This window comes from Bufo bufo, chromosome 10 (genome assembly GCF_905171765.1).
Source record: "Bufo bufo chromosome 10, aBufBuf1.1, whole genome shotgun sequence".
Taxonomy (NCBI): domain Eukaryota; kingdom Metazoa; phylum Chordata; class Amphibia; order Anura; family Bufonidae; genus Bufo; species Bufo bufo.
This window is the reverse complement of record NC_053398.1, coordinates 4,518,339-4,546,319: the sequence shown is the minus strand read 5'-3', so window position 1 is coordinate 4,546,319 and position 27,981 is coordinate 4,518,339. Positions and strand designations below refer to the sequence as shown.

The following is a 27,981-nucleotide window of genomic DNA, read 5'->3' as shown; positions in this document are numbered from 1 at the left end:
TCTCCGCCTCCTGGATTTCAGGTCACTTTGCAGTGGGATAAGACAAAGAAGAAGAACAGCAGGAAGACCACAGAGCGGCGTCTCCGTATCTGCCCTGTTATTCTATGGAATATTACAGCCTATGATATTCTGACATTTCGGGGGTTGGGGCTCCTCACCTGTTACTGTCAGGGTGAAGTTCTTCACCAGGTCCTGCTGCAGAGATCGATGCTTCACCACACATGAATATTTGTAGCCGTCGTCCTCCATTGTAGGATATAAGGTCAGCTGACTGCTAGTATTAAACGTCCCGTCGGTATTAGTAACGGAGTCCCCGGTGCAGGTTCCTTTCACCAGTACAACGCATTTTGTAGAGTCTTTCTCGTATCGCACCCAGCGAATGGTGAGATCTTCAGGGTAAAAGTTGCTTATGTCACAGGACACCACTTTCTCGCTTCCAACCTCCACTGTGATGGCATCTCCGGGTATCAGGACAGCCGAGGGCACAGCTACACAAGAGAGATACCGCACTGAATTCCTGTGTAACATCAGGTCACACTGACAGTGACTTTCCCCAATTTACTGATTATATATAGAGAATAAAGTGCAGTCACTGTGTACATACATCACTTATCCTGTACTGATCCTGAGTTACATCCTGTATTATACTCCAGAGCTGCACTCACTATTCTGCTGGTGCAGTCACTGTGTACATACATCACTTATCCTGTACTGATCCTGAGTTACATCCTGTATTATACCCCAGAGCTGCACTCACTATTCTGCTGGTGCAGTCACTGTGTACATACATTACTTATCCTGTACTGATCCTGAGTTACATCCTGTATTATACTCCAGAGCTGCACTCACTATTCTGCTGGTGCAGTCACTGTGTACATACATTACTTATCCTGTACTGATCCTGAGTTACATCCTGTATTATACTCCAGAGCTGCACTCACTATTCTGCTGGTGCAGTCACTGTGTACATACATTACTTATCCTGTACTGATCCTGAGTTACATCCTGTATTATACTCCAGAGCTGCACTCACTATTCTGCTGGTGCAGTCACTGTGTACATACATTACTTATCCTGTACTGATCCTGAGTTACATCCTGTATTATACTCCAGAGCTGCACTCACTATTCTGCTGGTGCAGTCACTGTGTACATACATTACTTATCCTGTACTGATCCTGAGTTACATCCTGTATTATACTCCAGAGCTGCACTCACTATTCTGCTGGTGGAGTCACTGTGTTCATACATTACTTATCCTGTACTGATCCTGAGTTACATCCTGTATTATCCTCCAGAGCTGCACTCACTATTCTGCTGGTGCAGTCACTGTGTACATACATTACTTATCCTGTACTGATCCTGAATTACATCCTGTATTATACTCCAGAGCTGCACTCACTATTCTGCTGGTGCAGTCACTGTGTACATACATTACTTATCCTGTACTGATCCTGAGTTACATCCTGTATTATACTCCAGAGCTGCACTCACTATTCTGCTGGTGCAGTCACTGTATACATACATTACTTATCCTGTACTCATCCTGAGTTACATCCTGTATTATACTCCAGAGCTGCACTCACTATTCTGCTGGTGCAGTCACAGTGTACATACATTATTTATTCTGTACTGATCCTGAGTTACATCCTGTATTATACCCCAGAGCTGCACTCACTATTCTGCTGGTGCAGTCACAGTGTACATACATTACTTATCCTGTACTGATCCTGAGTTACATCCTATATTACTGTATACTCCAGAGCTGCACTCACATACATTGTCCAGATGTATGTAATACTTGGCTATAGGAATAGTGAGGTGTTTCTCCAGTAATAAGTTATGTTCAGGGACTTACAGTGGGGCCTGTGTATTAAAGGGATTATTCATACTGAACAGCTTATTAAAGCTGCAGGGACAAGGATGTGGAACAGTGAAGGAGAATAGTATAACACCGGCACCTGTGCGACTCACCCGACACCTCCAGAGTGCTTCTCCCTTCCTTGTAGTCCGGGGTCACTACAACAACACAGATGTATTCTCCATCATCACTGTACTGCACCCGCGGGATGTGAAGTGCGGCATTTCCTCTCTGGATTTCGCTCTCCTCCTCCATATAAGATCCGGCTCTGAAGGCCTGCGGTCGTCCGGGTATATACTGGAACACTTCAGTCCTATTTCCATTCTGTGATTTCATCCACTGCACATTTATAGTTCTCCCAGGAATAAAGTCTGAAAACTCACAGGGGATTGTCACATTCTCATCTCTCATGGCCGAGATAAGTGGCGCCTTCATCGTGACGATCAGACCATCTGAAGAAAAAAATTATAAGGAAAATATAAGAGGCTCAAAAGTGTCAGTGAAGGATGATGCGTTCTACCCCCGATATATTTAATCGTTGCTCAGTGTTAAGGTGAATACAGTGCTGTATTCTGCAGATCTTTGGCCAGCTTTACTGTGCAGACAGGACATGATTAGCAGAGTCACCTTATTTCATTGTGTGGGCAGCAGTGTAATTTTATCATCGCTCATTTATCATTACTTACTGTATGTCCTCCCATTTGTATATCAGTGGTACTAGATATTGGGATTGAGCGCCCCCTTTTGGGAAAGGGATTAAGTGTTCAAGGATCAAAGGATGAAGATGTTTGCCAGTTATTTTGCGCTGTGTAGACCCACTGAGTGTCATCACCACATGTGTGTCTATAGTAGTTTGAAGGTATTTGTAGGAAGCTATGCTCCATCCTGGAGGAGAGGAAAGGCTGTTGCTCGGGAGGTGAAAAGTCATGGCTCGGGGGGACAGCAGGCTGCAGTGGGTGCATTAGGGCTCATATATACAACCATGGTTTTAGTTTGCATCTGACCCAGGAGGATTGATCCCTGGTTATTGCTTAAGGACCACATCTCCTGCAGGAGAAAAAAATTGTCGCAAGCTCTTTGTCGGTATCTGCGATTTGCAGACCGTAAAAACTGCAAAGGCTGTGTGAATGAGCCCTTAAAAGTGGAAACTAGTTTGTTGCAGTCATGATGCCGCTGTCTTGTAGACATGCTATGTGTGGTGTATATATATACTACTCACTAAAAGTTAGGGATATTTGGCTTGTGGGTGAAATTTCAGGATGAACCTAAAATGCCCTCTAACCTTTACAGGTGAACTTAATGTGACCTTCTGTAACCTTCTGAATGCACGTCCAACTGTTCAATGTTTCAGGACTTTTTGCACACCTTGCTGTTCTCTAACAAGGACCCCAACAGTAAAATTCACAACAGGTGTTTGATCCATGAATCGCCCAATAAATGTCCTGGTTCAATTAGAATTGGTATTTAAATAGCACTCCTCATCATGCTGCCCACATTGTGGCATCATGAGACCAAGATGACAACAATTGATGAACAGTACCTCGCCACTGCGAGTCTTCAAGCAGTATGTTCTCAGACAGAATTGGCCACTGAGCTCAGAGTCATCAGCAGGTTGTATCAGAGAGAGAGAGAGAGAGACTGGAAGAGTAACAGAAAGGCAGAGAGGTGGACATCCTTTGGCCACATCCCACACTGATGACTGCTTGATTATAAACAATGCCCTACGGAACGGGATGATGAATGCCACACAACTCCAGGCACATTTAAGAGAGGTAAGAGGCACCCAAGTGTCACGTCAGACCATTCAAAACAGTTTAAATCAGCGTGGGCTGTGTGCTAGTCAACCTACAAGGGTACCTGACCACAGGCGTCATCGTCTCGCATGGGCCAGGGATCATGTACACTGGACGAGGGACCAGTGGGCCTCAGTGCTGTTCATTGATGAAAAAGTCAATTCACGCTGAGCAGAAACGATGGTCATCAACGATGTTGGAGACGTCAAGGAGAGCGCTCTGTATCAGCCACTGTGGTCACCAGACGAGCCTTTGGTGGTGGAGTCCGTGTCGGCAGGTGTGTCTAGTCAATACAGAACTGCCCTACACTTTCTGAATGGTCCAGTGACAAGCCCATACTACTTGAAGAACATACAGTACAGACCAAAAGTTTGGACACACCTTCTCATTCAAAGAGTTTTCTTTATTTTCATGACTATGAAGGCATCAAAACTATGAATTAACACATGTGGAATTATATACATAACAAACAAGTGTGAAACAACTGAAAATATGTCATATTCTAGGTTCTTCAAAGTAGCCACCTTTTGCTTTGATTACTGCTTTGCACACTCTTGGCATTCTCTTGATGAGCTTCAAGAGGTAGTCCCCTGAAATGGTCTTCCAACAGTCTTGAAGGAGTTCCCAGAGATGCTTAGCACTTGTTGGCCCTTTTGCCTTCACTCTGCAGTCCAGCTCACCCCAAACCATCTCGATTGGGTTCAGGTCCGGTGACTGTGGAGGCCAGGTCATCTGGCGCAGCACCCCATCACTCTCCTTCATGGTCAAATAGCCCTTACTTTCAAAGTTTTCCCAATTTTTCGGCTGACTGACTGACATTCATTTCTTAAAGTAATGATGGCCACTCGTTTTTCTTTACTTAGCTGCTTTTTTCTTGCAATAATACAAATTCTAACAGTCTATTCAGTAGGACTATCAGCTGTGTATCCACCTGACTTCTCCTCAACGCCACTGATGGTCCCAACCCCATTTATAAGGCAAGAAATCCCACTTATTAAACCTGACAGGGCACACCTGTGAAGTGAAGACCATTTCAGGGGACTACCTCTTGAAGCTCATCAAGAGAATGCCAAGAGTGTGCAAAGCAGTAATCAAAGCAAAAGGTGGCTACTTTGAAGAACCTAGAATATGACATATTTTCAGTTGTTTCACACTTGTTTGTTATGTATATAATTCCACATGTGTTAATTCATAGTTTTGATGCCTTCAGTGTGAATCTACAATATTCATAGTCATGAAAATAAAGAAAACTCTTTGAATGAGAAGGTGTGTCCAAACTTTTGGTCTGTACTGTACATTTTATTTTATTTTTATTCAAAATATTTTAACATTTTTTAAATACAGACCAATATAAAAAAATAAATAAATCAGTAATCGGTTGATCTTTTTGATTCCATTTTTTTTAAATAAGCAACCTAGCTTGAAATAATAGGCACAATGCCTGCTTGTCCACTTTCCTTAGTCTCAAATGATTAACACCCCCCAAAATACAGGCCACAAAATCCCCATATATCCGCAGTCCTATAACTTTCTCAATAACGTTTGCAATGTCCGTCCAATATCTAAATAATTTTGGACATCTCCAAACCAGATGGACCAGCCCTGCTTGTTCTTCCCTGCATCTCGGACATTCATCTGTCACTCTTAGTCCCATTTTTTTCATAATGACAGGGGTACGATGTAATCTATGAATAAAAAAAAATTGGGAAACCCTATGTGAGGCTTTTGACGAAACCAGAGACCTACTATTAAGAACATCCTCCCATTGCTCATTTGATGAATCTGGAATATCTTTTTTCCATTTCTCTTTTACTATTAATTTTATCTTTTGTTGTGATACTTTTATCAGAAGTTTATATCTCCTTGACAAAGAACCCCTGACCTTTCCATCCCTGAGAAACTGACCAACCTCCTCTGAGAATATCTTTTTATAGCTCTCAATATCGACTACCGACTTAATTGCCGCCCTCATTTGCAAGTATTTAAAATCGATCTTTATTTGGGATCCCAAACTCACCGGACAAGGTCTCAAAATCCTTCAACCTATCACCTTAAAATACATGTGCTACCAAACTTACCCCTCTACCCTCCCAATCTAGATATTGAAGAACATCAGTAATCCAGTCATTGTGCCTCTGCAGGAACACCACAGGCCTAATTTAATCTTGATGGACGACAACGCGCAATCAGCCTGCACTTTTCCAGACCTGAATCCCATTGAAAACCCATGGGATCAGCTGATTCGCTGTGTGGAGGCTCGTAACTTTGTACCCCAGAACCTCAATGACCTTAGGGCCGCCCTACAAGAAGAGTGGGATGCCATGCCTCAGCAGACAATAAGTCAACTTGTGAACAGCAGGAGACGTTGTTGTCAAACTGTAATTGATGCTCAAGGCCACATAAGTACTTGAGACACTGACATTTTTGTGGCGGTGTACCCAGCACTAGTGTCGGCTTTTGTTTCAATAAATTGTTTAAGATGAGGAAATCTCCATTGCTGCTTCTACGTAAATGCCTGACTTTCATGATATAACATCACTGGAGCCGGGAACTTTTACGTATTCCATAAATTTCACCCGAAAGCCAAATGTCCCTAAATATCCCATGCATATTGTAGCATATCAAAATGAACTGTAACCATTATTGTAGTAGATCAAGGTGAATTTTAACTATGAAGCATAATGTCCTATTAAACAGGTTTGCAACTTTCAGAAATCCCCCCTTCCCCCTCCCCCGCTATGTAAGAAAGATAAGTCCCTTGTTCAGCCTTTACAGTCCATAATTTCTATAAAGGGAAATCCATTATTCTCGATCACCCAATACAAATGCAAGAGTTGTATAAAGCATGACAAGGTAAACGCCTTGTCTGCCCCACCAACAAACATGGTGGAGGAGACATCTTTCTCCTATTGGATAGCTATCATTGAATTCCACCTTTTCCCTCCCTCACTCTCCCTTCTTTGAAAGTATACTTGGTCTGGATCTACTCTCTTTGTATTATCCAATTGGAGGGTACAATAGACCCTGCCACCACCTTAATCGAGGACTACCTGGCTCCTTTACAGCATCTTAACCAACATTCCCACCGTCATCATGGGTGACCTCTACATCCCCATTGAACCACCCATTCAGTTGCCTCCAAACTTCTATCACTTACATAACCTTACTTCTTCCTTTGGCCTCTCACAATAGTCCCCTACAGCCACTCACAAAGAGGGACACATACTAGACCTTATTTTCATTGCTTTCCATATCCAAACCTGCCTCTCTTCATCTCTGACCACAAGACTTCTAGTCTCCTCTCTTTTCTCCACAACTGCCTCCCGAGCCCATAAACTAGCTCACCCTTGTAGGAACCTTGGAGATCTTGACATTCATCTACCAAACTCCACATCACAGGTGCATCCACTGATTTCTATAAATCCATAATTACTTAGCTGTCAACCCATTTTCTCCTCGAATACACAGCAGAACTCTATAATTCAAATGGCAACTCTGAACATTATTATATAGTACTCTAATATTTTCTGCTTTCTACAGTACTCTGTACTCCTCCTTCTAGACCAGTCCTCTGCCTTCTACAGTACTCTGTACTCCTCCTTCTAGACCAGTCCTCTGCCTTCTACATTACTCTGTCCTCATCCTTCTTGACTTGTCCTCTGCCTTCTACATTACCCTGTCCTCCACCTTCTACATTACTCTGTCCTCCACCTTCTAGACAGGTCTTCTGCCTTCTACATTACTTTATCCTTCTCCTTCAAGACCTGTCTTCTGTCCCCTGCCTTCTACATTACTCTGTGCTCCTCCTCCTAGTCCTGTCCCCTGCCTTTTACATTACTCTGTGCTCCTCCTTCTAGTCCTGTCTCCTGCCTTCTTCATTACTCTGTGCTCCTCCTTCTAGTCCTGTCCTCTGCCTTCTTCATTACTCTGTGCTCCTCTTTCTAGACCTGTCCTCTGCCTTCTTCATTACTCTGTGCTCCTCTTTCTAGTCCTGTCCCCTGCCTTCTTCATTACTCTGTGCTCCTCCTCCTAGTCCTGTCCCCTGCCTTCTACATTACTCTGTGCTCCTCCTTCTAGTCCTGTCCCCTGCCTTCTACATTACTCTGTGCTCCTCCTTCTAGTCCTGTCCCCTGCCTTCTACATTACTCTGTGCTCCTCCTTCTAGTCCTGTCCCCTGCCTTCTATATTACTCTGTGCTCCTCCTTCTAGTCCTGTCCCCTGCCTTCTACATTACTCTGTGCTCCTCCTTCTAGTCCTGTCCCCTGCCTTCTATATTACTCTGTGCTCCTCCTTCTAGTCCTGTCCCCTGCCTTCTACATTACTCTGTGCTCCTCCTTCTAGTCCTGTCTCCTGCCTTCTTCATTACTCTGTGCTCCTCTTTCTAGACCTGTCCCCTGTAAGGTTGCACCGGGTATCGAACTTTCGATACGCAATCGATACTTATGTACCCAGATCTATACGATACCAGGATTTGCTATTTTCTGATACTAGGCTGCGCTACTGCGCAGCCTAGTATCTCTTAGAGAACATGGCACGTGCCGCTCTCAGTGAGCGCCATGTTCTCCTGAGCCGTTCTGGCTGTGTGATAGAGCCGGCACCCACCGCGTACATTTGATTAAGAGGTTAATTATATGCATTGGTCAACAGTCCGTCCCCCACATTTTTTTATCTTCATTGGTGCCGCTCTATGTAGCCTGCTCATGAAAGGTCGTTTTTAACTTTTAATACAGGAGGCAGGTGCCGGCAGCAGAATCGCATAGCCAGCACCCTGCCTCTGACAGGGAGCTGCGATCAGCGGCAGTTAACCCCTCAGGTGCGGCACCTGAGGGGTTAACTGCCGCTGATCTGCTGCCAGTACCCGCCATCTGTATTAAAGGTTAATTATCATTGGTGGCGCAGTGCTCCCACCCCCCCTCAACTGCCCCTAGTATTAAAATCATTGGTGGCAGTGGCCACAGGGTCCCCTCCCCTTCTCATTGGTGGCAGTGGCCACAGGGTCCCCTCCCCTTCTCATTGGTGGCAGTGGCAGCTTCTGATCGGAGCCCCAGCAGTGTAATCCTGGGGCTCCGATCGGTTACCATGGCAGTGTACTATGCACAGGGCAGCAGTGACACTGAGGTCCTATTCACCCTAATAGAGATCTATTAGGATGAATAGGACAAGGGATCAAAAGATCCCAGGATCTAGCCCCTAAGGGGGGAAATAGTTATTTTATTTAAAAAAACAAACAAAAAAAAACACCCCAAGTATAAATCACCCCCTTTCCCAAATTTACATATAAAATATAAACAATAAATCAATAAACATATCACATATTGCCACGTCCAAAAAGTCCAAACTATTAAAATATTTAAAAAAAAAATTAAATCTATGCAGTGAGCAGCGGAACAGAAAAAAAAACAAAAAACTGCGCGATTCCCAATTTTTTAAAATGCGGTATGCACGTGGCTTTTTTGGTGTTTTATTTTTTTCGCGTGGTATCGAATGCTATAGAGTATCCCAATACTTTTTTATGGTATAGAAATCAAATAAAAAATTTGGTATCACAACAACTCTAGCTTGGACAGGGGCGGCTGTGAATATAGTGGGGCGAGTAGAAGCCTGGACAGAGGGGCGGCTGTGGATGTAGTGAGGTAAGTAGAAGCCTGGACAGAGGGGCGGCTGTGGATGTAGTGAGGTGAGTAGAAGCCTGGACAGAGGGGTGGCTGTAGTGAGGCGAGTAGCAGCCTGGACAGAGGGGTGGCTGTAGTGAGGCGAGTAGCAGCCTGGACAGAGGTGCGGCTGTGGATATCGTGAGGTGAGTAGAAGCCTGGACAGAGGAGTGGCTGTGGATGTAGTGAGGTAAGTAGAAGCCTGGACAGAGGGGCGGCTGTGGATGTAGTGAAGTGAGTAGAAGCCTGGAGAGAGGGGCGGCTGTGGATGTAGTGAGGTGAGTAGAAGCCTGGACAGAGGGGCGGCTGTGGATGTAGTGAAGTGAGTAGAAGCCTGGACAGAGGGGCGGCTGTGGATGTAGTGAGGTGAATAGAAGCCTGGACAGAGGGGCGGCTGTGGATGTAGTGAGGTGAGTAGTAGCCTGGACAGAGGGGCGGCTGTGGATGTAGTGAGGTGAATAGAAGCCTGGACAGAGGGGCGGCTGTGGATGTAGTGAGGTAAGTAGTAGCCTGGACAGAGGGGCGGCTGTGGATGTAGTGAGGCGAGTAGAAGCCTGGACAGAGGGGCGGCTGTGGATGTAGTGAGGTAAGTAGAAGCCTGGACAGAGGGGTGGCTGTAGTGAGGCGAGTAGCAGCCTGGACAGAGGGGCGGCTGTGGATGTAGTGAGGTAAGTAGAAGCCTGGACAGAGGGGTGGCTGTAGTGAGGCGAGTAGCAGCCTGGACAGAGGGGCGGCTGTGGATATCGTGAGGTGAGTAGAAGCCTGGACAGAGGAGCAGCTGTGGATGTAGTGAGGTGAGTAGAAGCCTGGACAGAGGGGCGGCTGTGGATGTAGTGAAGTGAGTAAAAGCCTGGAGAGAGGGGCGGCTGTGGATGTAGTGAAGTGAGTAGAAGCCTGGACAGAGGGGCGGCTGTGGATGTAGTGAGGTGAGTAGTAGCCTGGACAGAGGGGCGGCTGTGGATGTAGTGAGGTGAATAGAAGCCTGGACAGAGGGGCAGCTGTGGATGTAGTGAGGTAAGTAGAAGCCTGGACAGAGGGGCGGCTGTGGATGTAGTGAGGTAAGTAGAAGCCTGGACAGAGGGGAAGCTGTGGATATAGTGGGGTAAGTAGAAGCCTGGACAGAGGGGCGGCTGTGGATATAGTGAGGTAAGTAGAAGCCTAGACAAAGGAGCGGCTGTGGTGAGGTGAGTAGAAGCCTGGACAGAGGGACGGCTGTGGATGTAGTGAGGTGAGTAGAAGCCTGGACAGAGGAGTGGCTGTGGATGTAGTGAGGTGAGTAGAAGCCTGGACAGAGGAGTGGCTGTGGATGTAGTGAGGTGAGTAGAAGCCTGGACAGAGGGGCGGCTGTGGATGTAGTGAGGTGAGTAGAAGCCTGGACAGAGGGACGGCTGTGGATGTAGTGAGGTGAGTAGAAGCCTGGACAGAGGGGCGGTTGTGGATATAGTGAGGTCAGTAGAAGCCTGGACAGAGGGTCGGCTGTGGATATAGTGAGGCGAGTAGAAGCCTGGACAGAGGGTCGGCTGTGGATATAGTGAGGCGAGTAGAAGTCTGGACAGAGGGGCGGCTGTGGATGTAGTGAGGTGAGTAGAAGCCTGGACAGAGGGGCGGCTGTGGATATAGTGAGGTCAGTAGAAGCCTGGACAGAGGGTCGGCTGTGGATATAGTGAGGCGAGTAGAAGCCTGGACAGAGGGTCGGCTGTGGATATAGTGAGGCGAGTAGAAGCCTGGACAGAGGGTCGGCTGTGGATATAGTGAGGCGAGTAGAAGCCTGGACAGAGGGTCGGCTGTGGATATAGTGAGGCGAGTAGAAGCCTGGACAGAGGGTCGGCTGTGGATATAGTGAGGCGAGTAGAAGTCTGGACAGAGGGGCGGCTGTGGATGTAGTGAGGTGAGTAGAAGCCTGGACAGAGGGGCGGCTGTGGATATAGTGAGGTCAGTAGAAGCCTGGACAGAGGGTCGGCTGTGGATATAGTGAGGCGAGTAGAAGCCTGGACAGAGGGTCGGCTGTGGATATAGTGAGGCGAGTAGAAGCCTGGACAAAGGGTCGGCTGTGGATATAGTGAGGCGAGTAGAAGCCTGGACAGAGGGTCGGCTGTGGATGTAGTGAGGTGAGTAGAAGCCTGGACAGAGGGGCGGCTGTGGATATAGTGAGGTCAGTAGAAGCCTGGACAGAGGGTCGGCTGTGGATATAGTGAGGCGAGTAGAAGCCTGGACAGAGGGTCGGCTGTGGATGTAGAGTTTCTGGATATTGCAAAGGCTTTTGATCCTGTCCCTCATAGACCTTTAATAGGTAAAAAAAGATTAAAAAATGGCTGAAGGACGTGTCCAGATCGTTGTGGTCAATGATTCCTATTCATGGTCCCGGGATATAAGTGGTGACCCCAAGGTTCAGTGCTGGGACCTCTATTTACTAGATTTTTTAAAGATATCGAAGATGGGATTAATAGCACAGTTTCTATTTTTGCAGATGACACTAAGCTGTGAAGTACTGTGCAGTCTATGGAAGATGTCCATAAACTACAAGCTGACGTGGACACACTGAGTAATTGGGCATCAACTTCGCAAATGAGGTTCAATGTGGACAAATGTAAAGTTATGAATCTTGGTAGTAATAATCTCTGTGCATCATATGTCCTAGGGGGGACACTGGAGAGTCACTTGTAGAGAAGGATCAGGTACTAATAACCTACATACATCATATATCCTAGGGGGAGTAACACTGGAGAGTCACTTGTAGAGAAGGATCAGGTACTAATAATCTACATACATCATATATCCTAGGGAGGAGTAACACTGGAGAGTCACTTGTATAGAAGGGTTAGGTATTAATAATCTATATACATCCTATGTCCTAGGAGGAGTAACACTGGGGAATCACTTGTAGAGAAGGATTTGGGAGTCCTTGTAGATCGTAAAATAAATTACAGCACGATGTCAATCAGCTGCTTCTAAGGCCACCAGGATATTGTCGTGCATTAAACGAGGCATGGACTTGCGGGGCAGGGATGTAATAATTACCACTTTACAAAGCGCTGGTGCGGCCTCATCTGGAATATGCAGTCCAGTTCAGTGCACCCGTCCATAGATAGGATGCTCTAAAGCTGGAGAGAGTACAAAGGAGCTACATTTTTTCTGGAAGAGTAGAAATACTCGGCTGAGCGCTTCAGACTCATCATTATAGAGAAAAAGGCGCTCCGATCTGGGACCCCACTAAATTTCACTACACAGCAAGGCCACTTACCCCGCCAGTGACGATCGTGCGCCCCCCTTCCTCACTTCAAAGCGGTGTGCCATAAACTCCGGCAGCCCGCTCAAACTGACCAATGACAAAGATCCTTACTGTAAGGAGCTTTGTGATTGGTTGTGTCAGGCAGCAGCATCGCTCTCCGCACTGATGAATGGCAGGGAAAAGTCTAAGGCGTATTGGTAAACTGTAGAATGGCCTGAACAGGAGTCTATGACGCTTGTACAGGCGTTATTGCGACCTCCGCAAAGGAGAGCAACTAAACTGATGAGGGGCCCGGAGGGTCTTAGTTATGAAGAAAGATTAAAATAATTAAAATTTATTCAGTCTTGAGAAGAGACGTCTAAGGGGGGGGGGGGTCGGCATAATTAACCTATACAAATATATAAATGGGCCATACAAAAAATACGGAGAAAAACTGTTCCATGTAAAATGCCCTCAAAAGACACGGGGGCGCTGCCTCCGACTGGAGAACAAAAAGTTCAGTCTCCAGAAGCGTCAAAGCTTCTTTTCTGTAAGAGCTGTGAATCTGTGGAATGGACGTCCTCAGGACGTGGTGACAGCAGGAACAGTGGACAGGTTTATAAAGGGTTTAGATCAGGGGTGCACAGCGTTTCCTGATTGGGGGCCACATTGCCAGACTGAATCAATGACGAGGGCCGATATTAAAATTTAAAGGTGCATTAACAACTGAAATATTGTACTTATGGCATATTGAACACACATTATATACCATTAATGTCTAGTTACACTTCCAGGACTCCCATCTAATGGGAGAAATACATGAAAAATACATGTGAGCAGCCACAAGACATAGACATACATGTCTGTTACCAGATGGTTGGGGGCCGCACAGAATGGTATCAAGGGCCGCATGTGGCCCCCGGGCCGCAGGTTGTGCACCCCTGGTTTAGATGAATTCTTAAAAGTAAATGACATTAATGCTTCTGAAAACGTGTAGAAATCTGAGTCTCGCTTCCTTCTGGGATTTGCGTCCCCACCGATCCCTTGGTTGAACTTGATGGACGCATGTCTTTTTTCAACCGTAATAACTATGTAACTATAAAGGCCAGATTTATGGAGTAGACAACTAATAGTTGTCCTGTGGACAGATTCTCCCTCCTGAGCTCTGCAGCTCCTCCAGTCACCATGGGTCTCTTGGCTGCTTCTCTAATTAGTTCTCTCCTTGGATGGGCTGTCAGTTTAGGTGGGCAGCCATGTCTTGGTGGGTTTGCAGTTGTGCCATACTCCTACCATTCTCGGATGATGGATTAAAGCTTGGGATATTTTTTTATAACATTTTATAACATACAACAATTGACAGGCACACTAGCATCTGGAAGTACACCTCCAAAAAAAGTGTCATTTTATTTAAAATATTTGTTAAATAAAATGACAGTTTTTGGAGGTGTACTTCCAGATGGTAGTGTGCCTGTCAATTCTTGTAGGTTATTGTCACGGTACAATGTTGAGGATAAATAGGATGCCACCAGGCCAGAAACCATGGATAAGGGAGCGGGAAACCTCCTAGCACATCCCTCATCCTATCCCTGACCTCCTAACTGTATCAGCCGGCCTCAATGGTAGGGGGGGGGGCTCATACTCCGGAACCTGGTGTCACGGTCCCTCCTGTGAGAGGTGAGAAGATCGGATAGACTTGCGGCACGTGAGGCTATCTGACAGGTCTCTCTGTTTTCCTCTCGTATGTTGTTGTTTGGCAGGATCTCACCTCCCTCTCCTCAGGTGCCGCTCGTTATCAGTGATGGGGCTCTATTTAGGTCCGCCTCACACTGCTAACCATGCGGATGATACCTTCTGCTAGGAGTTGCTAGAGCTTGGTTGCATTGGATCTCCTGCGTCTCCATTCTTCTCTAAAGCTAAGTACTTGTTGCTTTCACAGTTTGTCTTTCTCTGGAGTGAGCTTTTCCTTAGGCCTCAGGGAGACGCGGGTTCCTCCATCTGGGGAATTACCAGCTGTCTCGTCTCCTGCTCCCTATTCTAGGGCTTGTCAGTTTGAGCAGGGCTTTAGGTATCCGGCGTACGGGTATTTCCACCTTCAGGATCTGCTCATACTGGCAGGAGTTAGGGAAAGGCCTAGGGATTACTAGGAGGTCACCATCCCTCTTCCTTAGTTTTAGAGGCCTAGATTGTTGTCCTTTTGTGGTTGTGTGTATTTGGTGTTTTCCCCTCCCTGTTACACCTGGGCCCTACTGACCCTAGCGATCCCTAGAAGATTAAGGTCAGGGCCAGAGACGACCTGCTCTTCAAAGACACGGAAAAGCAGGAGTCTCTGCAGGCCTAACAGCAAGGAGAGGAAGCCAAGTGGAACGGCAGGTAAGTATCCAGTGACAAGAAACCAATGAACCAAGAACAACGGAATACTTGGTGACTTACCTGCCGCAGCAGCTGGAAGAAACCAAAGAAGAAAACACCAAGATAAACTGGAACCTATACAAACTCACTGCAATCCAAACACCAACCGGATGCAGTACATACTGACACACAGGAACCGGCACTCCAGCAACAGCTCACAGACTTGACTTTTGGTTCCCCCTCCGGGGAACCATGAGACCCCCTTCCGGAGGATACAACAGACAAACAAGGGAAATGTCAACCATGCTGATCACAAACACCACACCGACCAGACATGGAACACCAAATGAAACACAAATATCACCCTGAAAATAACACACCAACCTCACAGCCAAGAAGTGAGGAAAGGGAAGACAAGGGAATGACATTGCAGGAGACATCCATGACAACTAGGATGGCCCTCCGATAACAGAGATAGGAGCGGGCTCCTACTCCAACAAAGGCAGGCATCCAACTGATCTCAGTCTCACAGCAACAATATATAGAGACAACAGACCACACCCAACTTAACCCCGTGCACACCAGGAGGGAAGGGAAACAGCCATAAAGGGAAACACACAGGCATGCAATACCAGCATGCGCGAAGACAGTGTCACGGCAACAACTCCATTCCGTGACACTCCCTCCCCCCCAAAGCCCTCCCCAAAAAATAACGAAAAAAAAAGGCAGGATCGGTTTCAGCACGTCCTTCAATACTGCCGCCAGCACGCCCGGACCACCAACAAGGCCCCAGGCAGCCAGCCAAAAAACAGTCAGGGAAGACCAAACCGCACATCTCAGACACGGTTCCCACTCCAGACCGATGCCAGCAAACATTCCCAACCAGCACACCAAAGGAATAGTGCCAGCAACACGACCAGAGATAGGAACGAGGGGAGGCACCAACACAAGCAACGGTTCAACAACAACGGCAACACCTGTTACCAAGAACCGCGCCGTAAACGGTAACTCCCCTTTCACCCTCGCCCCGGAGGATAAGCATGTGCGCCAGAAAACGGCAGGCGACACATGCTGGGCCCTCTTCCGAAGGCTAGGAAACAGAGGAGCCTTAGTTGTCATACGGTCACGGTGGGGGGGGGGGGGTTTCCTCCACTCCCCACCGTGACAGTTATATTGAATCACTCTATTGGCAGTGGGTTGGCCTATGATAGTGCACCTAGTTCCACAGTAAAGAGGGATGAGACACTGTATCATATACATTAGTCCTGGAAATAGCCGACTCGGTCCTCGCTCAGTTATTATCAAAACTCTCATAGAAGTGAATGCGGAGAACGCCACGCACGCACCATGTGCTTTCCTCCGCTTTAGGGGCCCTGTTCTAGAGGTAGGTCAGGGCCCAGAAGTGGGACCCACACCTATCTGACATCAGTGGCATATCCTAGCGCAATGCACCAGCGTCTCAGACGACACAACCCCTTTAACTTCTATCAACTCTGTTATAAACGTTCCTCTCTGGGTCGGTGCAATTCCGGTCTCCGTATTTAGGTTTTAGTTGCTGGAGCGGTGTGCGGGTTTCTTTTGTTCCAGGGTGAGATGAGGTTTTCAGTGGTGACATTTTCAGATACAAGCTACCGGGCCCAGGAGCCTCAGGGGGCCCAAAGACCCTGGTGCCACATAAGAAGACACTGGTATTATAGAAAGTGCATGCTGGTCAAGTTACACCTCTGGCTGGAGGGAAGGGGATAGGTCAAGAATTCGGCATGAGGGGGTTGGGGGGGGGGGGGGGCGTTTCAATTTTTGCCTCAGGCAGAACCAAGTATGTGCTTCTCTGCCCCTGGCCACAAAGCACTGAGAGAAGGGGGGACCCAAGCTGAACTCTTGAACCGGGGCCCATGAGTCTTTAGCTACGCCCCTGCCGCCATGTATCACCATGACACAGAACAAGCACCGCCATGTATCACCATGACACAGAACAAGCACCGCCATGCATCACCATGACACAGAACAAGCACCGCCATGCATCACCATGACACAGAACAAGCACCGCCATGCATCACCATGACACAGAACAAGCACCGCCATGCATCACCATGACACAGAACAAGCACCGCCATGCATCACCATGACACAGAACAAGCACCGCCATGTATCACCATGACACAGAACAAGCACCGCCATGTATCACCATGACACAGAACAAGCACCGCCATGTACCATCATGACACAGAACAAGCACCGCCATGCATCACCATGACACAGAACAAGCACCGCCATGTATCACCATGACACAGAACAAGCACCGCCATGCATCACCATGACACAGAACAAGCACCGCCATGTACCATCATGACACAGAACAAGCACCGCCATGCATCACCATGACACAGAACAAGCACCGCCATGTATCACCATGACACAGAACAAGCACCGCCATGCATCACCATGACACAGAACAAGCACCGCCATGTACCATCATGACACAGAACAAGCACCGCCATGCATCACCATGACACAGAACAAGCACCGCCATGCATCACCATGACACAGAACAAGCACCGCCATGTATCACCATGACACAGAACAAGCACCGCCATGTATCACCATGACACAGAACAAGCACCGCCATGTATCACCATGACACAGAACAAGCACCGCCATGCATCACCATGACACAGAACAAGCACCGCCATGCATCACCATGACACAGAACAAGCACCGCCATGCATCACCATGACACAGAACAAGCACCGCCATGTATCACCATGACACAGAACAAGCACCGCCATGTATCACCATGACACAGAACAAGCACCGCCATGTTTCACCATGACACAGAACAAGCACCGCCATGTTTCACCATGACACAGAACAAGCACCGCCATGAAACGTAAGGAACACCACCATGTATCTACAGGACGCCCTCATAACCTCGCGGCTGGTCTACTGTAATGCCCTATATGTAAGCTAGCTCAACATGCTGCAGCCCCGGCACGCTCCCATAACACCCATCCTCCGCTCTCTGCACTGGCTGCCAATAAAATGGAGAATAACTTTAAAATCTACTTGCAGACTGTTAAAGCCATGAATAGCTTAGGCCCCAACTACCTAAAAGGACTACTGCCGCCCTCCGCTCCCCGACGAACCCTTAGATCAGCAGGCCCGATCAAACTGTCCATACCCAAGATCTGCCACAAATATTTTGGGGCCAGAGCCCTCTGCCATGCAGCCCCCGCTCTATGAAATACCATCTTTGTAAGATGAGGACACTGCACCACTGGTCAGACCTTTGCTACAGCCTCGCCTTAGGCGATACGTCATGTGGACCCGGGAATTCTCTAGGGATGGAAATTCTGCAATCATCTACACATCCTGAAAGTGAAATCCTGCTCGTCTTAAAGGGGTTTTCCAGGATTAACTATTGATGACCTATCCTTAGCCGGCTCTGTACACGGTGTAGTGGCCGGTTACTGCAGGACCGCTCCCATACAAGTGGAGGGTCTCCAGCCACTACAGCATGAGCTGTGCGGTTATGGTGCTGCAGCTCGTGATTGGCTGGGGCGCCGGGAGTCAGACCCCCACTGATCCGATATTGGCAGCCTCCCCCTAAGGATAGATCATCAATGGTTTCAAGTGTGAAGACGGAGCCTTCGATCATTTGGAATTCATTGTGTCCGATTAAACTATCCTCACCTATGAATGAACGGAAGACTTGTCTGAAATGTTTCTGATCGGATAGAATGAACAATGATTTATCTAAGATGTTTGTGCAAAGTATTGTCCAATTTATTTGATGACTTGTAAATGAACAAGGACTTGTTTAGAAATGTGTGTGCAAGAGTTAACTATTACTGTCTGCCCGGGTGATCTTGGGATTCTGCTTTATTGTGGATCTGGGAATTGGCCGCTTCAAGGACCAGAATAATAACAGAAGAACAAGATACACACAGTGACCCTCATAGATTGCAGAAGCCGGCTAATTAGGGGGGGGGCTCTTTATAAAAGCTGTTGGAGTTCACCTATGAGGGAGGCGTCTCTGGCCTCCGCGGCGGATGTGTCGCTGTCAGATGATGTGAACGCCATCGGTGATGTAAGTACCTTCAGTCTGGATGTAATTATGTGTTGTCTTTTCTCTAATCCTTATTCGTTGTAAGTTTTCTATTCTTTTCATTTACTTAAAGGGGTGCTCTGACCCCAGCAGATGACATTTATAATGTAGAGAAAGTTACCCCATTTTATATCAATTAACGATGACTAAGGGATGGATACATTGTTACTTCTTTTTCTATCTGTACTAATTCATCCATTTACTGCCCCTTATGGGGATTTGTCTCTACCCAGGGCTAATTTAGGGTCAGACAGGGCCCGAGGACAGGGAGATCGCACCATCAGGGATTGTCCCTGGGCAGAGGCCTAGTTAGGGTGGGCATAGGGAGAGTTCCTTTTTCTCCCCTGTCTCTGGTCATTTTTCTGGACCTCCGATTCTTGCCCCTGTCACTACCCTAACCAATTGCATCTTTATCCTGATATCAACACATTCCACTATTGGGCGATTTTAGTGGATGCAACACGCCATTTGTTTTTGGGCCATATTATTGCCCTTGTGTATCTTTTTGTTAGTCCAAAATATGGGGCGTCCTTTTATCTGATGTAGATTAAAAGTTGTCTTAAGTGTCCTTCATTTTCCTTGAGTTATGTTTATACTTTCTTTATAAGGATACCAGAACTATCTTTTCCTTTATCTGTACCCAGTGATGGGCCGCGGGCTGTCGTCGCTGGGGGCCGCGTGCCGTCGTCGCTCGGGGCCGTCGTCTCTCGGGGCCGCGGGCCGTCGTCTCTCGGGGCCGCGTGCTGTCGTCTCGTGCTGTCGTCGCTCGGGGCCGCGGGCTGTCGTCGCTCGGGGCCGCGGGCTGTCGTCGCTCGGGGCCGCGGGCTGTCGTCGCTCGGGGCCGCGGGCTGCTCAGGAGCTCTCACGTCATCATCAGTATTACCACAACGATGTGTGACAATTGTTAATGTTAATAAGGTTTTTCCCTCGGGGCTCGCGGGCAGCAGCCAGAATCGCCAGACGGATCAATTATTAGATTGAGAAACCATGACCACCTGGGTACAACTGGTCCTCAGAACCTCAGCCATAACAGGGAGCGACTCTGAGGTAAATATCTGAGGGCAGAGACGGCCCCGATCTCAGAGGAAGCTGCCGACATTGTGACTCTGCACTTCCTTGTTGCTCTCCTGAGGTGTTACTGGCCTGTATGTTCCGTGCTGTTGTCAGGCAGTGTCGGGTGCTATCCCCCCCAGCACTGACACCTACCTGCGATCACCAGTGAGGTCAGCAGGAAGAAGATAAGAAGATTCTCCGGGCCCTTCATGATGTTAACGGCCCTGATATCCGTGAGCCTTCGCCCTGACACGTAATGACGGCTGCTCGTAGGCCCCGCCTCCTTTCGTACTTTCACTTTCGGTTCTCGGGTTTTAGAGCGGGAAAGGTGACGCTGCAGCCCCCACAGGACCTATGAAAGCCGCATCCCTCTCTGTTCACACAGCGCGTCCGCCATGGAGCCTCTGGCCGCACACTGCCGCTGTACAGATCTGTGTAGAGTGAACCCGTTGAGGTGACGCAGTGGAGCCGCACCTGCTGTGGAAACACTAATGTGAACAAGACCCTAGGCTGGGCTCATCTAACTGCGGTCCCCAAGACGGCGCTGACCCCTACCTGCGGTCCCCAGGACAGCGCTGACCCCTACCTGCGGTCCCCCGGACAGCGCTGACCCCTACCTGCGGTCCCCCCCCCACAGCGCTGACCCCTACCTGCGGTCCCCCCCCCCACAGCGCTGACCCCTACCTGCGGTCCCCCGGACAGCGCTGACCCCTACCTGCGGTCCCCCCCCCACAGCGCTGACCCCTACCTGCGGTCCCCCCCCCACAGCGCTGACCCCTAACTGCGGTCCCCCCCCCACAGCGCTGACCCCTACCTGCGGTCCCCCGGACGGCGTAGACCCCTACCTGCGGTCCCCCCCACAGCGCTGACCCCTACCTGCGGTCCCCCCCACAGCGCTGACCCCTACCTGCGGTCCCTCCCACAGCGCTGACCCCTACCTGCGGTCCCCCCCACAGCGCTGACCCCTACCTGCGGTCCCTCCCACAGCGCTGAACCCTACCTGCGGTCCCTCCCACAGCGCTGACCCCTACCTGCGGTCCCTCCCACAGCGCTGACCCCTACCTGCGGTCCCTCCCACAGCGCTGACCCCTACCTGTGGTTCCCCCCCCCCACAGCGCTGACCCCTACCTGTGGTCCCCCCCCCCACAGCGCTGACCCCTACCTGCGGTCCCTCCCACAGCGCTGACCCCTACCTGCGGTCCCTCCCACAGCGCTGACCCCTACCTGCGGTCCCTCCCACAGCGCTGACCCCTACCTGCGGTCCCTCCCACAGCGCTGACCCCTACCTGCGGTCCCTCCCACAGCGATGACCCTCAACTGCGGTCCCCCCCACAGCGATGACCCCTACCTGCGGTCCCTCCCACAGCGATGACATCACTAGTGATAATCTGTGCCCAGGATAGGTCATCTGTATCTGGTAGGGGTCCGAGGCCCCTGCCGATCAGCTGTTTGAGAAGGCTCTGGTGCTCGCAGATCCCTAGTCTAAGTGATGTCACGTTCATCAGTCACCTCGGAGCAGCTCATAGAAGTGAATGGGGCTGAACACAATACCAAGCATGGCCACTGTATGGCGCTGTTTTTGGTGAGCACAGAGTCTGCTGTGGGGCTCACAGGAGCATCGGTGCCTTCTCAAACTACTGTTCGGTGGCGGACCCCCACGGTCAGGTACTGGTGACCTGTATCAGGGCTGGAGGCTGTATCTACCTAGATTATGGTAAGAAGAACCGTCACAATATATATCTATGCCTGGCGCTGAGGTATCGGAGAGAGGATTGGAAGGAAAGGTTAGAGGGTAAAGGGCCTTCATGTGGATCTCCTGGGTATAACAGGAAAGCTGGAAGCAACATTGTCAGTTTTGGTGTAATGTCCAAGTCTCTCTGAATCAACATCAACGTCCATTGTGATAATCGGGCTGAGAAAATCATGGTTTCTCCTGTTCTCAGCAACAAATTGAAAGGTGTGTGCGGGCTGTGAAGGGTGACACTGTGTAGTCCCGTAATATAAGTAAAATGCTGCAGGGCCCAGAAGGTCGCCAATAGATGTCTTTCACATGCAGTATACTTGATTTCCATAGGAGTTAAAACTCAAGACCCATAGGCAATGGGGTGCAACCGTCCATGTTTTTCCTGGCATAAGACAGCTGATAACGCTTGATCTGTGGTCGCCACTTCTAGATGAAAAGTCTTTGCAGGATCTGGGGTGATCAATGCCGTTGCCTCCATAACAGCCCTTTTCAAGGAATTAAAGGCATCTGTGTGAACCTCAGTCCATTCCTTTCTGATGTCGTCATCTTTCACCTCTTTAAAAGATCATATAGAGGCCGTGCAATGTCTGAGAAGTATGGAATGAAGTCCCCCTGGTATTGGACTAAACCCATAAATGACCTCAGGGTTGTCTTTGACACAGAAAGGTTCATCTTTTGTGTGATTTCAACTTTATGCTGATCAGTCTTTTTACTGTCAGGTGTGATATTGACCCCTAGAAAGGTCAGTGAGGTTTGCATTGACTGACATTTCTTGGGATTTACCTTGAGTCCAGCTTTCCCCAGCAACTCTTTTATTTTAACGACCGCAAATGTTCTTCTTCACTCTCATTGGCCAATAAGAGATCATTGACATACTGCGGGACAGCTTCAGGTTTGGAAAATTTCATCAACTCGGCAGCCATCTTCTTATGGAAAGTTGGTGAATTGTGCAAACCTTGTGGTAATCGAGTCCATGTATACTGGCGGTCTTTCCAGGTAAAAGCTTGTACTGTGATTGTTCAGCAACTGGAATGCTCCCGAAACCAGTACAAATGTCCAACGTGCTGAATACCAGAGTCTCCACGATCCATCTGGTTTCCAAATCGGGTACAAAGGCCAATTTGTTATTGATTCACATTCTCTTAATATCCCCTGCTCTAACAATGACTCAATGGTTTTCTGAATATATGGCTCGCTATCATTTGGAAGAGGGTGTTGCTTTTGGGGCTCATGAGCTCTCCCTGAAATAACCTCCTCACCATCCATTTTACCTCAGTTATGCTTATATTTAGCAAACACATATTCATACTCTTGTATCGTGAATAGCAATATCAGGTATACAGGGAGTGCATAATTATTAGGCAAGTTGTATTTTTGAGGATTAATTTTATTATTGAACAACAACCATGTTCTCAATGAACCCAAAAAACTCATTAATATCAAAGCTGAATATTTTTGGAAGTAGTTTTTAGTTTGTTTTTAGTTTTAGCTATTTTAGGGGGATATCTGTGTGTGCAGGTGACTATTACTGTGCATAATTATTAGGCAACTTAACAAAAAACAAATATATACCCATTTCAATTATTTATTTTTACCAGTGAAACCAATATAACATCTCAACATTCACAAATATACATTTCTGACATTCAAAAACAAATCAGTGACCAATATAGCCACCTTTCTTTGCAAGGACACTCAAAAGCTCGCCATCCATGGATTCTGTCAGTGTTTTGATCTGTTCACCATGAACGTTGCGTGCAGCAGCAACCACAGCCTCCCAGACACTGTTCAGAGAGGTGTACTGTTTTCCCTCCTTGTAAATCTCACATTTGATGATGGACCACAGGTTCTCAATGGGGTTCAGATCAGGTGAACAAGGAGGCCATGTCATTAGATTTTCTTCTTTTATACCCTTTCTTGCCAGCCACGCTGTGGAGTACTTGGACGCGTGTGATGGAGCATTGTCCTGCATGAAAATCATGTTTTTCTTGAAGGATGCAGACTTCTTCCTGTACCACTGCTTGAAGAAGGTGTCTTCCAGAAACTGGCAGTAGGACTGGGAGTTGAGCTTGACTCCATCCTCAACCCGAAAAGGCCCCACAAGCTCATCTTTGATGATACCAGCCCAAACCAGTACTCCACCTCCACCTTGCTGGCGTCTGAGTCGGACTGGAGCTCTCTGCCCTTTACCAATCCAGCCACGGGCCCATCCATCTGGCCCATCAAGACTCACTCTCATTTCATCAGTCCATAAAACCTTAGAAAAATCAGTCTTGAGATATTTCTTGGCCCAGTCTTGACGTTTCAGCTTGTGTGTCTTGTTCAGTGGTGGTCGTCTTTCAGCCTTTCTTACCTTGGCCATGTCTCTGAGTATTGCACACCTTGTGCTTTTGGGCACTCCAGTGATGTTGCAGCTCTGAAATATGGCCAAACTGGTGGCAAGTGGCATCTTGGCAGCTGCACGCTTGACTTTTCTCAGTTCATGGGCAGTTATTTTGCGTCTTGGTTTTTCCACACGCTTCTTGCGACCCTGTTGACTATTTTGAATGAAACGCTTGATTGTTCGATGATCACGCTTCAGAAGCTTTGCAATTTTAAGAGTGCTGCATCCCTCTGCAAGATATCTCACTATTTTTGACTTTTCTGAGCCTGTCAAGTCCTTCTTTTGACCCATTTTGCTAAAGGAAAGGAAGTTGCCTAATAATTATGCACACCTGATATAGAGTGTTGATGTCATTAGACCACACCCCTTCTCATTACAGAGATGCACATCACCTAATATGCTTAATTGGTAGTAGGCTTTCGAGCCTATACAGCTTGGAGTAAGACAACATGCATAAAGAGGATGATGTGGTCAAAATACTCATTTGCCTAATAATTCTGCACGCAGTGTATATGAGAGTTCTGAGAGAGGCAGAAACAGACAATTCGGCTAAAGGAATTTCGAGCTGAAGAGAAATGAGTGTAATCCCGGTCTGCAGAGTGGAAAGGTCGCCATCTCTCAATGTGTAGAGTGAAGTGACTTGTGTATACGTGCCAGAGTTTTTCTAAAGAGGGTAGATCGACCTGTGGAGGTATCCGTAGATGGATGCAGTGGTACATTAAAGGGGTTGTCTCATCATGGACAATGGGGGCATATTGTTAGGATATGCCCCCATTGTCTCATGGGTGCGGGTGAATTTATAGACTAAGATTTAGGAAAACCCTGAAAACTATCCTAGCGATATGCCCCCATTGTCTATGATGAGTAGGGCTGCAGCTAACGATTATTTGAATAATCGATTAGTTGTCGATAATTTCATCGATTAATCGTGAAAAAACACCAAAATGACAAAAAAGGGGTTTATATGATTTTACTTGAAAAAGTATGTTCAAGGGCCATATTAAAACAATTTTAGGACTTACATAATCATAAAAATTTTGCATTACAATGTAAAAAAGACAACATGTCCACATGGTCAGGGCTTAGGCTAGCTCTCTTCTTACACACTATGTTACCTGTTGCAGAGAAGAGACGTTCCGACGGTGTGGATGTACAGCTTATAATTTATTGCACATTCAATCTGAAAGACTCGTACTCCTCCCTACTACTATTATCCTGATTACCTGTCTGAGTTATGGGGGTGGGGGATCTGTGGATGGCACTGTTATGGGGGGATCTGTGGATGGCACTGTTATGGGGGCATCTGTAGATGGCAATGGTATGGGGGGCATCTGTGGATAGCATTGTTATGGGGGCATCTGTAGGTGGCACTGTTATGGGGGGATCTGTGGATGGCCATCATGGCACTGTTATGGGGCATCTGTGGATGGCAGGCACTGTTATGGTGGTGATCTTTAGATGGCTGGCACTGTTATGGGGGCATCTGTGGATGGAAGGCACTGTTATGGGGGCATCTGTAGATGGCAATGGTATGGGGGGCATCTGTGGATAGCACTGTTATGGGGGCATCTGTAGATGGCACTGTCATGGGGGGAATCTGTGGATGGCCATCATGGCACTGTTATGGGGCATCTGTGGATGGCAGGCACTGTTATGGGCGTGATCTTTAGATGGCTGGCATTGTTATGGGGGCATCTGTGGATGGAAGGCACTGTTATGGGGGCATCTGTAGATGGCAATGGTATGGGGGGCATCTGTGGATAGCACTGTTATGGGGGCATCTGTAGATGGCACTGTTATGGGGGGATCTGTGTATGGCAATCATGGCACTGTTATGGGGCATCTGTGGATGGCAGGCACTGTTATGGGGACATCTGTGGATGGCACTTATGGGGGGGATCTTTGGATGGCTGCCACTGTTATGGGGGCATACACATATGTGTCATCCACAGATCCCCCATAACAGTGTCCCTGTGTAGTGATTGTGAATGACCCCCAATACAGGGGTGGGGGCTGGCATTTCGGTTTTGTAATATCAGCGGGGCCTGGTGCAGTCACTGTATTCTATTACACCGGGCCCCGCTCACCTAATCATATCTATCAAGTAGGGAATGTTAAAATACTTATAGTGCAAAATCACTCCAGACCCTAACTTACTAGTATTAAACTATCGCAGGAGGACGGGCGGCGACAGGAGCGTAACTCGCCACATCATGCGCCTTCATTCAGAAAGTGGGAGGAGCAGGCACGTGACGTAGTGAGTTACGCAGCCGCCACCCGGCCTCCTGCCTGCTACGAAGTGTACTAGTAAGTTTTACACGCTCCCGCCCGCATAGCAACAAATCGGCCGATTATTCTTTAACGGGAATCGTCGACAACGAATCCCGTTATCGAATATTGTCGATAATGTCGAATAATCGTTGCAGCCCTAATGATGAGACAACCCCTTTAAGGTTGCCTTCTAGTATAAGTACTTATTATACAAATTGTTGGACTTCCTTCAACACCCTCTAGATCCACAAGCTTTGATTAGTGTTTGGGGAGTACAAATCGTTACTAGAGTGTTAGCTAATTTTCCTTTAATAGAAGTGTAACAGCCATTGGTGTATTGTAAAGTGTCCAAGTGTTTGAAGAAAATCATAGAAAACAGATAATAATGCACAAACATAACAGATGCAAGCATTATAAGTTTAGAGTAGGACCTGCCTGACTGAGACACTTGAGGGAGTGGCACCTTCAAGTGTGAATGCGCTTCAATTTTATCCTTGGAGTAGCATTCTTGTGCTCTTTTGCTTCGCCTATCTAACAGACGACCTTGATTAGGTGGTACATATAGCTGTGCGAGCACCTATGATTAGATGGTACATGTAGCTGTACAGGCTCCCACAGACAGCCTTGATTAGGTGGTACAAAGAGCTGTGCGGGCTCCCGCGGACGATCTTAATTAGTTGGTACATATAGCTGTGTGGGCTCCCTTGATTAGGTGGTACAAGTAGCTGTGCGGGCTCCTACAGACGATCTTGATTAGGTGGTACAAGTAGCTGTGCGGGCTCCCGCGGACGATCTTAATTAGTTGGTACATATACTGTAGCTGTGCGGGCTCCCACAGACGACCTTGATTAGGTGGTACATATAGCTGTGTGGGCTCCCTTGATTAGGTGGTACAAGTAGCTGTGCGGGCTCCTACAGACTATCTTGATTAGGTGGTACAAGTAGCTGTGCGGGCTCCCACAGACTGCCTTGATTAGGTGGTACGCCTTGATTAGGTGGTACATATAGCTGTGCGGGCTCCCATGATTAGATGGTACATATAGCTGTGTGGGCTCCCACGGGCGACCTTGATTAGGTGGTACATATAGCTGTGCGGGCTCCTCATCGGTTGCTGGATGCACATACAGGTAACTAGGAGCAGCACACTATATGTGCAGGGTCTGCTCTCCTGAATGTAAATGCCCAACGGCACAGGTAGGTTTAGAGTAGGACCTGCCTGACTGAGACCACCTTACTCAGGCAGGAGTACGAATGATACCATTGATTGTAAAATGCTCTATCAGAGTTAGGGGATTTAGACTGTATGAGGTGAGTTTCTTGAAGTAGAATAAGGTCAATTTGTTTCTTTCTTAAGGTGTGCCAATATTGGGGATCTTTTAACTGGAGGGTTTATGCCTCGAGTATTGTAGGTGAAGAACATCATAGAAGTTGTGTTCTTAGCCTTTATAAGCCGTAATGAGAGTAAAAGATAGGCCAACAGGGTCTCAGGTCAAGGACGGTAGGTATGTGGCAGGATAGTGGTACTAACCAGCAGTAAAGGTGGGGCTGGAAGAGACAACCTTGC

The 27,981-nt window shown here is 47.8% G+C and overlaps 1 protein-coding gene across 1 annotated transcript in view; it reads right to left on the bottom strand.

Moving 5' to 3' along the window:
* LOC120980496 overlaps nt 1–20,610 on the bottom strand; it is a 52,061-nt gene extending 31,451 nt beyond the window's left edge. The window contains exons 1-3 of the mRNA XM_040409632.1: nt 20,173–20,610; nt 1,974–2,312; nt 159–488 (exon numbers count right to left, since the gene is read on the bottom strand). Coding sequence (XP_040265566.1) covers nt 159–488; nt 1,974–2,312; nt 20,173–20,230 — 727 coding nt within the window. The 5' untranslated portion in view covers nt 20,231–20,610. The remainder of the gene's footprint in view (nt 1–158; nt 489–1,973; nt 2,313–20,172) is intronic.
* Between the last annotated feature and the right edge of the window lie 7,371 nt (nt 20,611–27,981).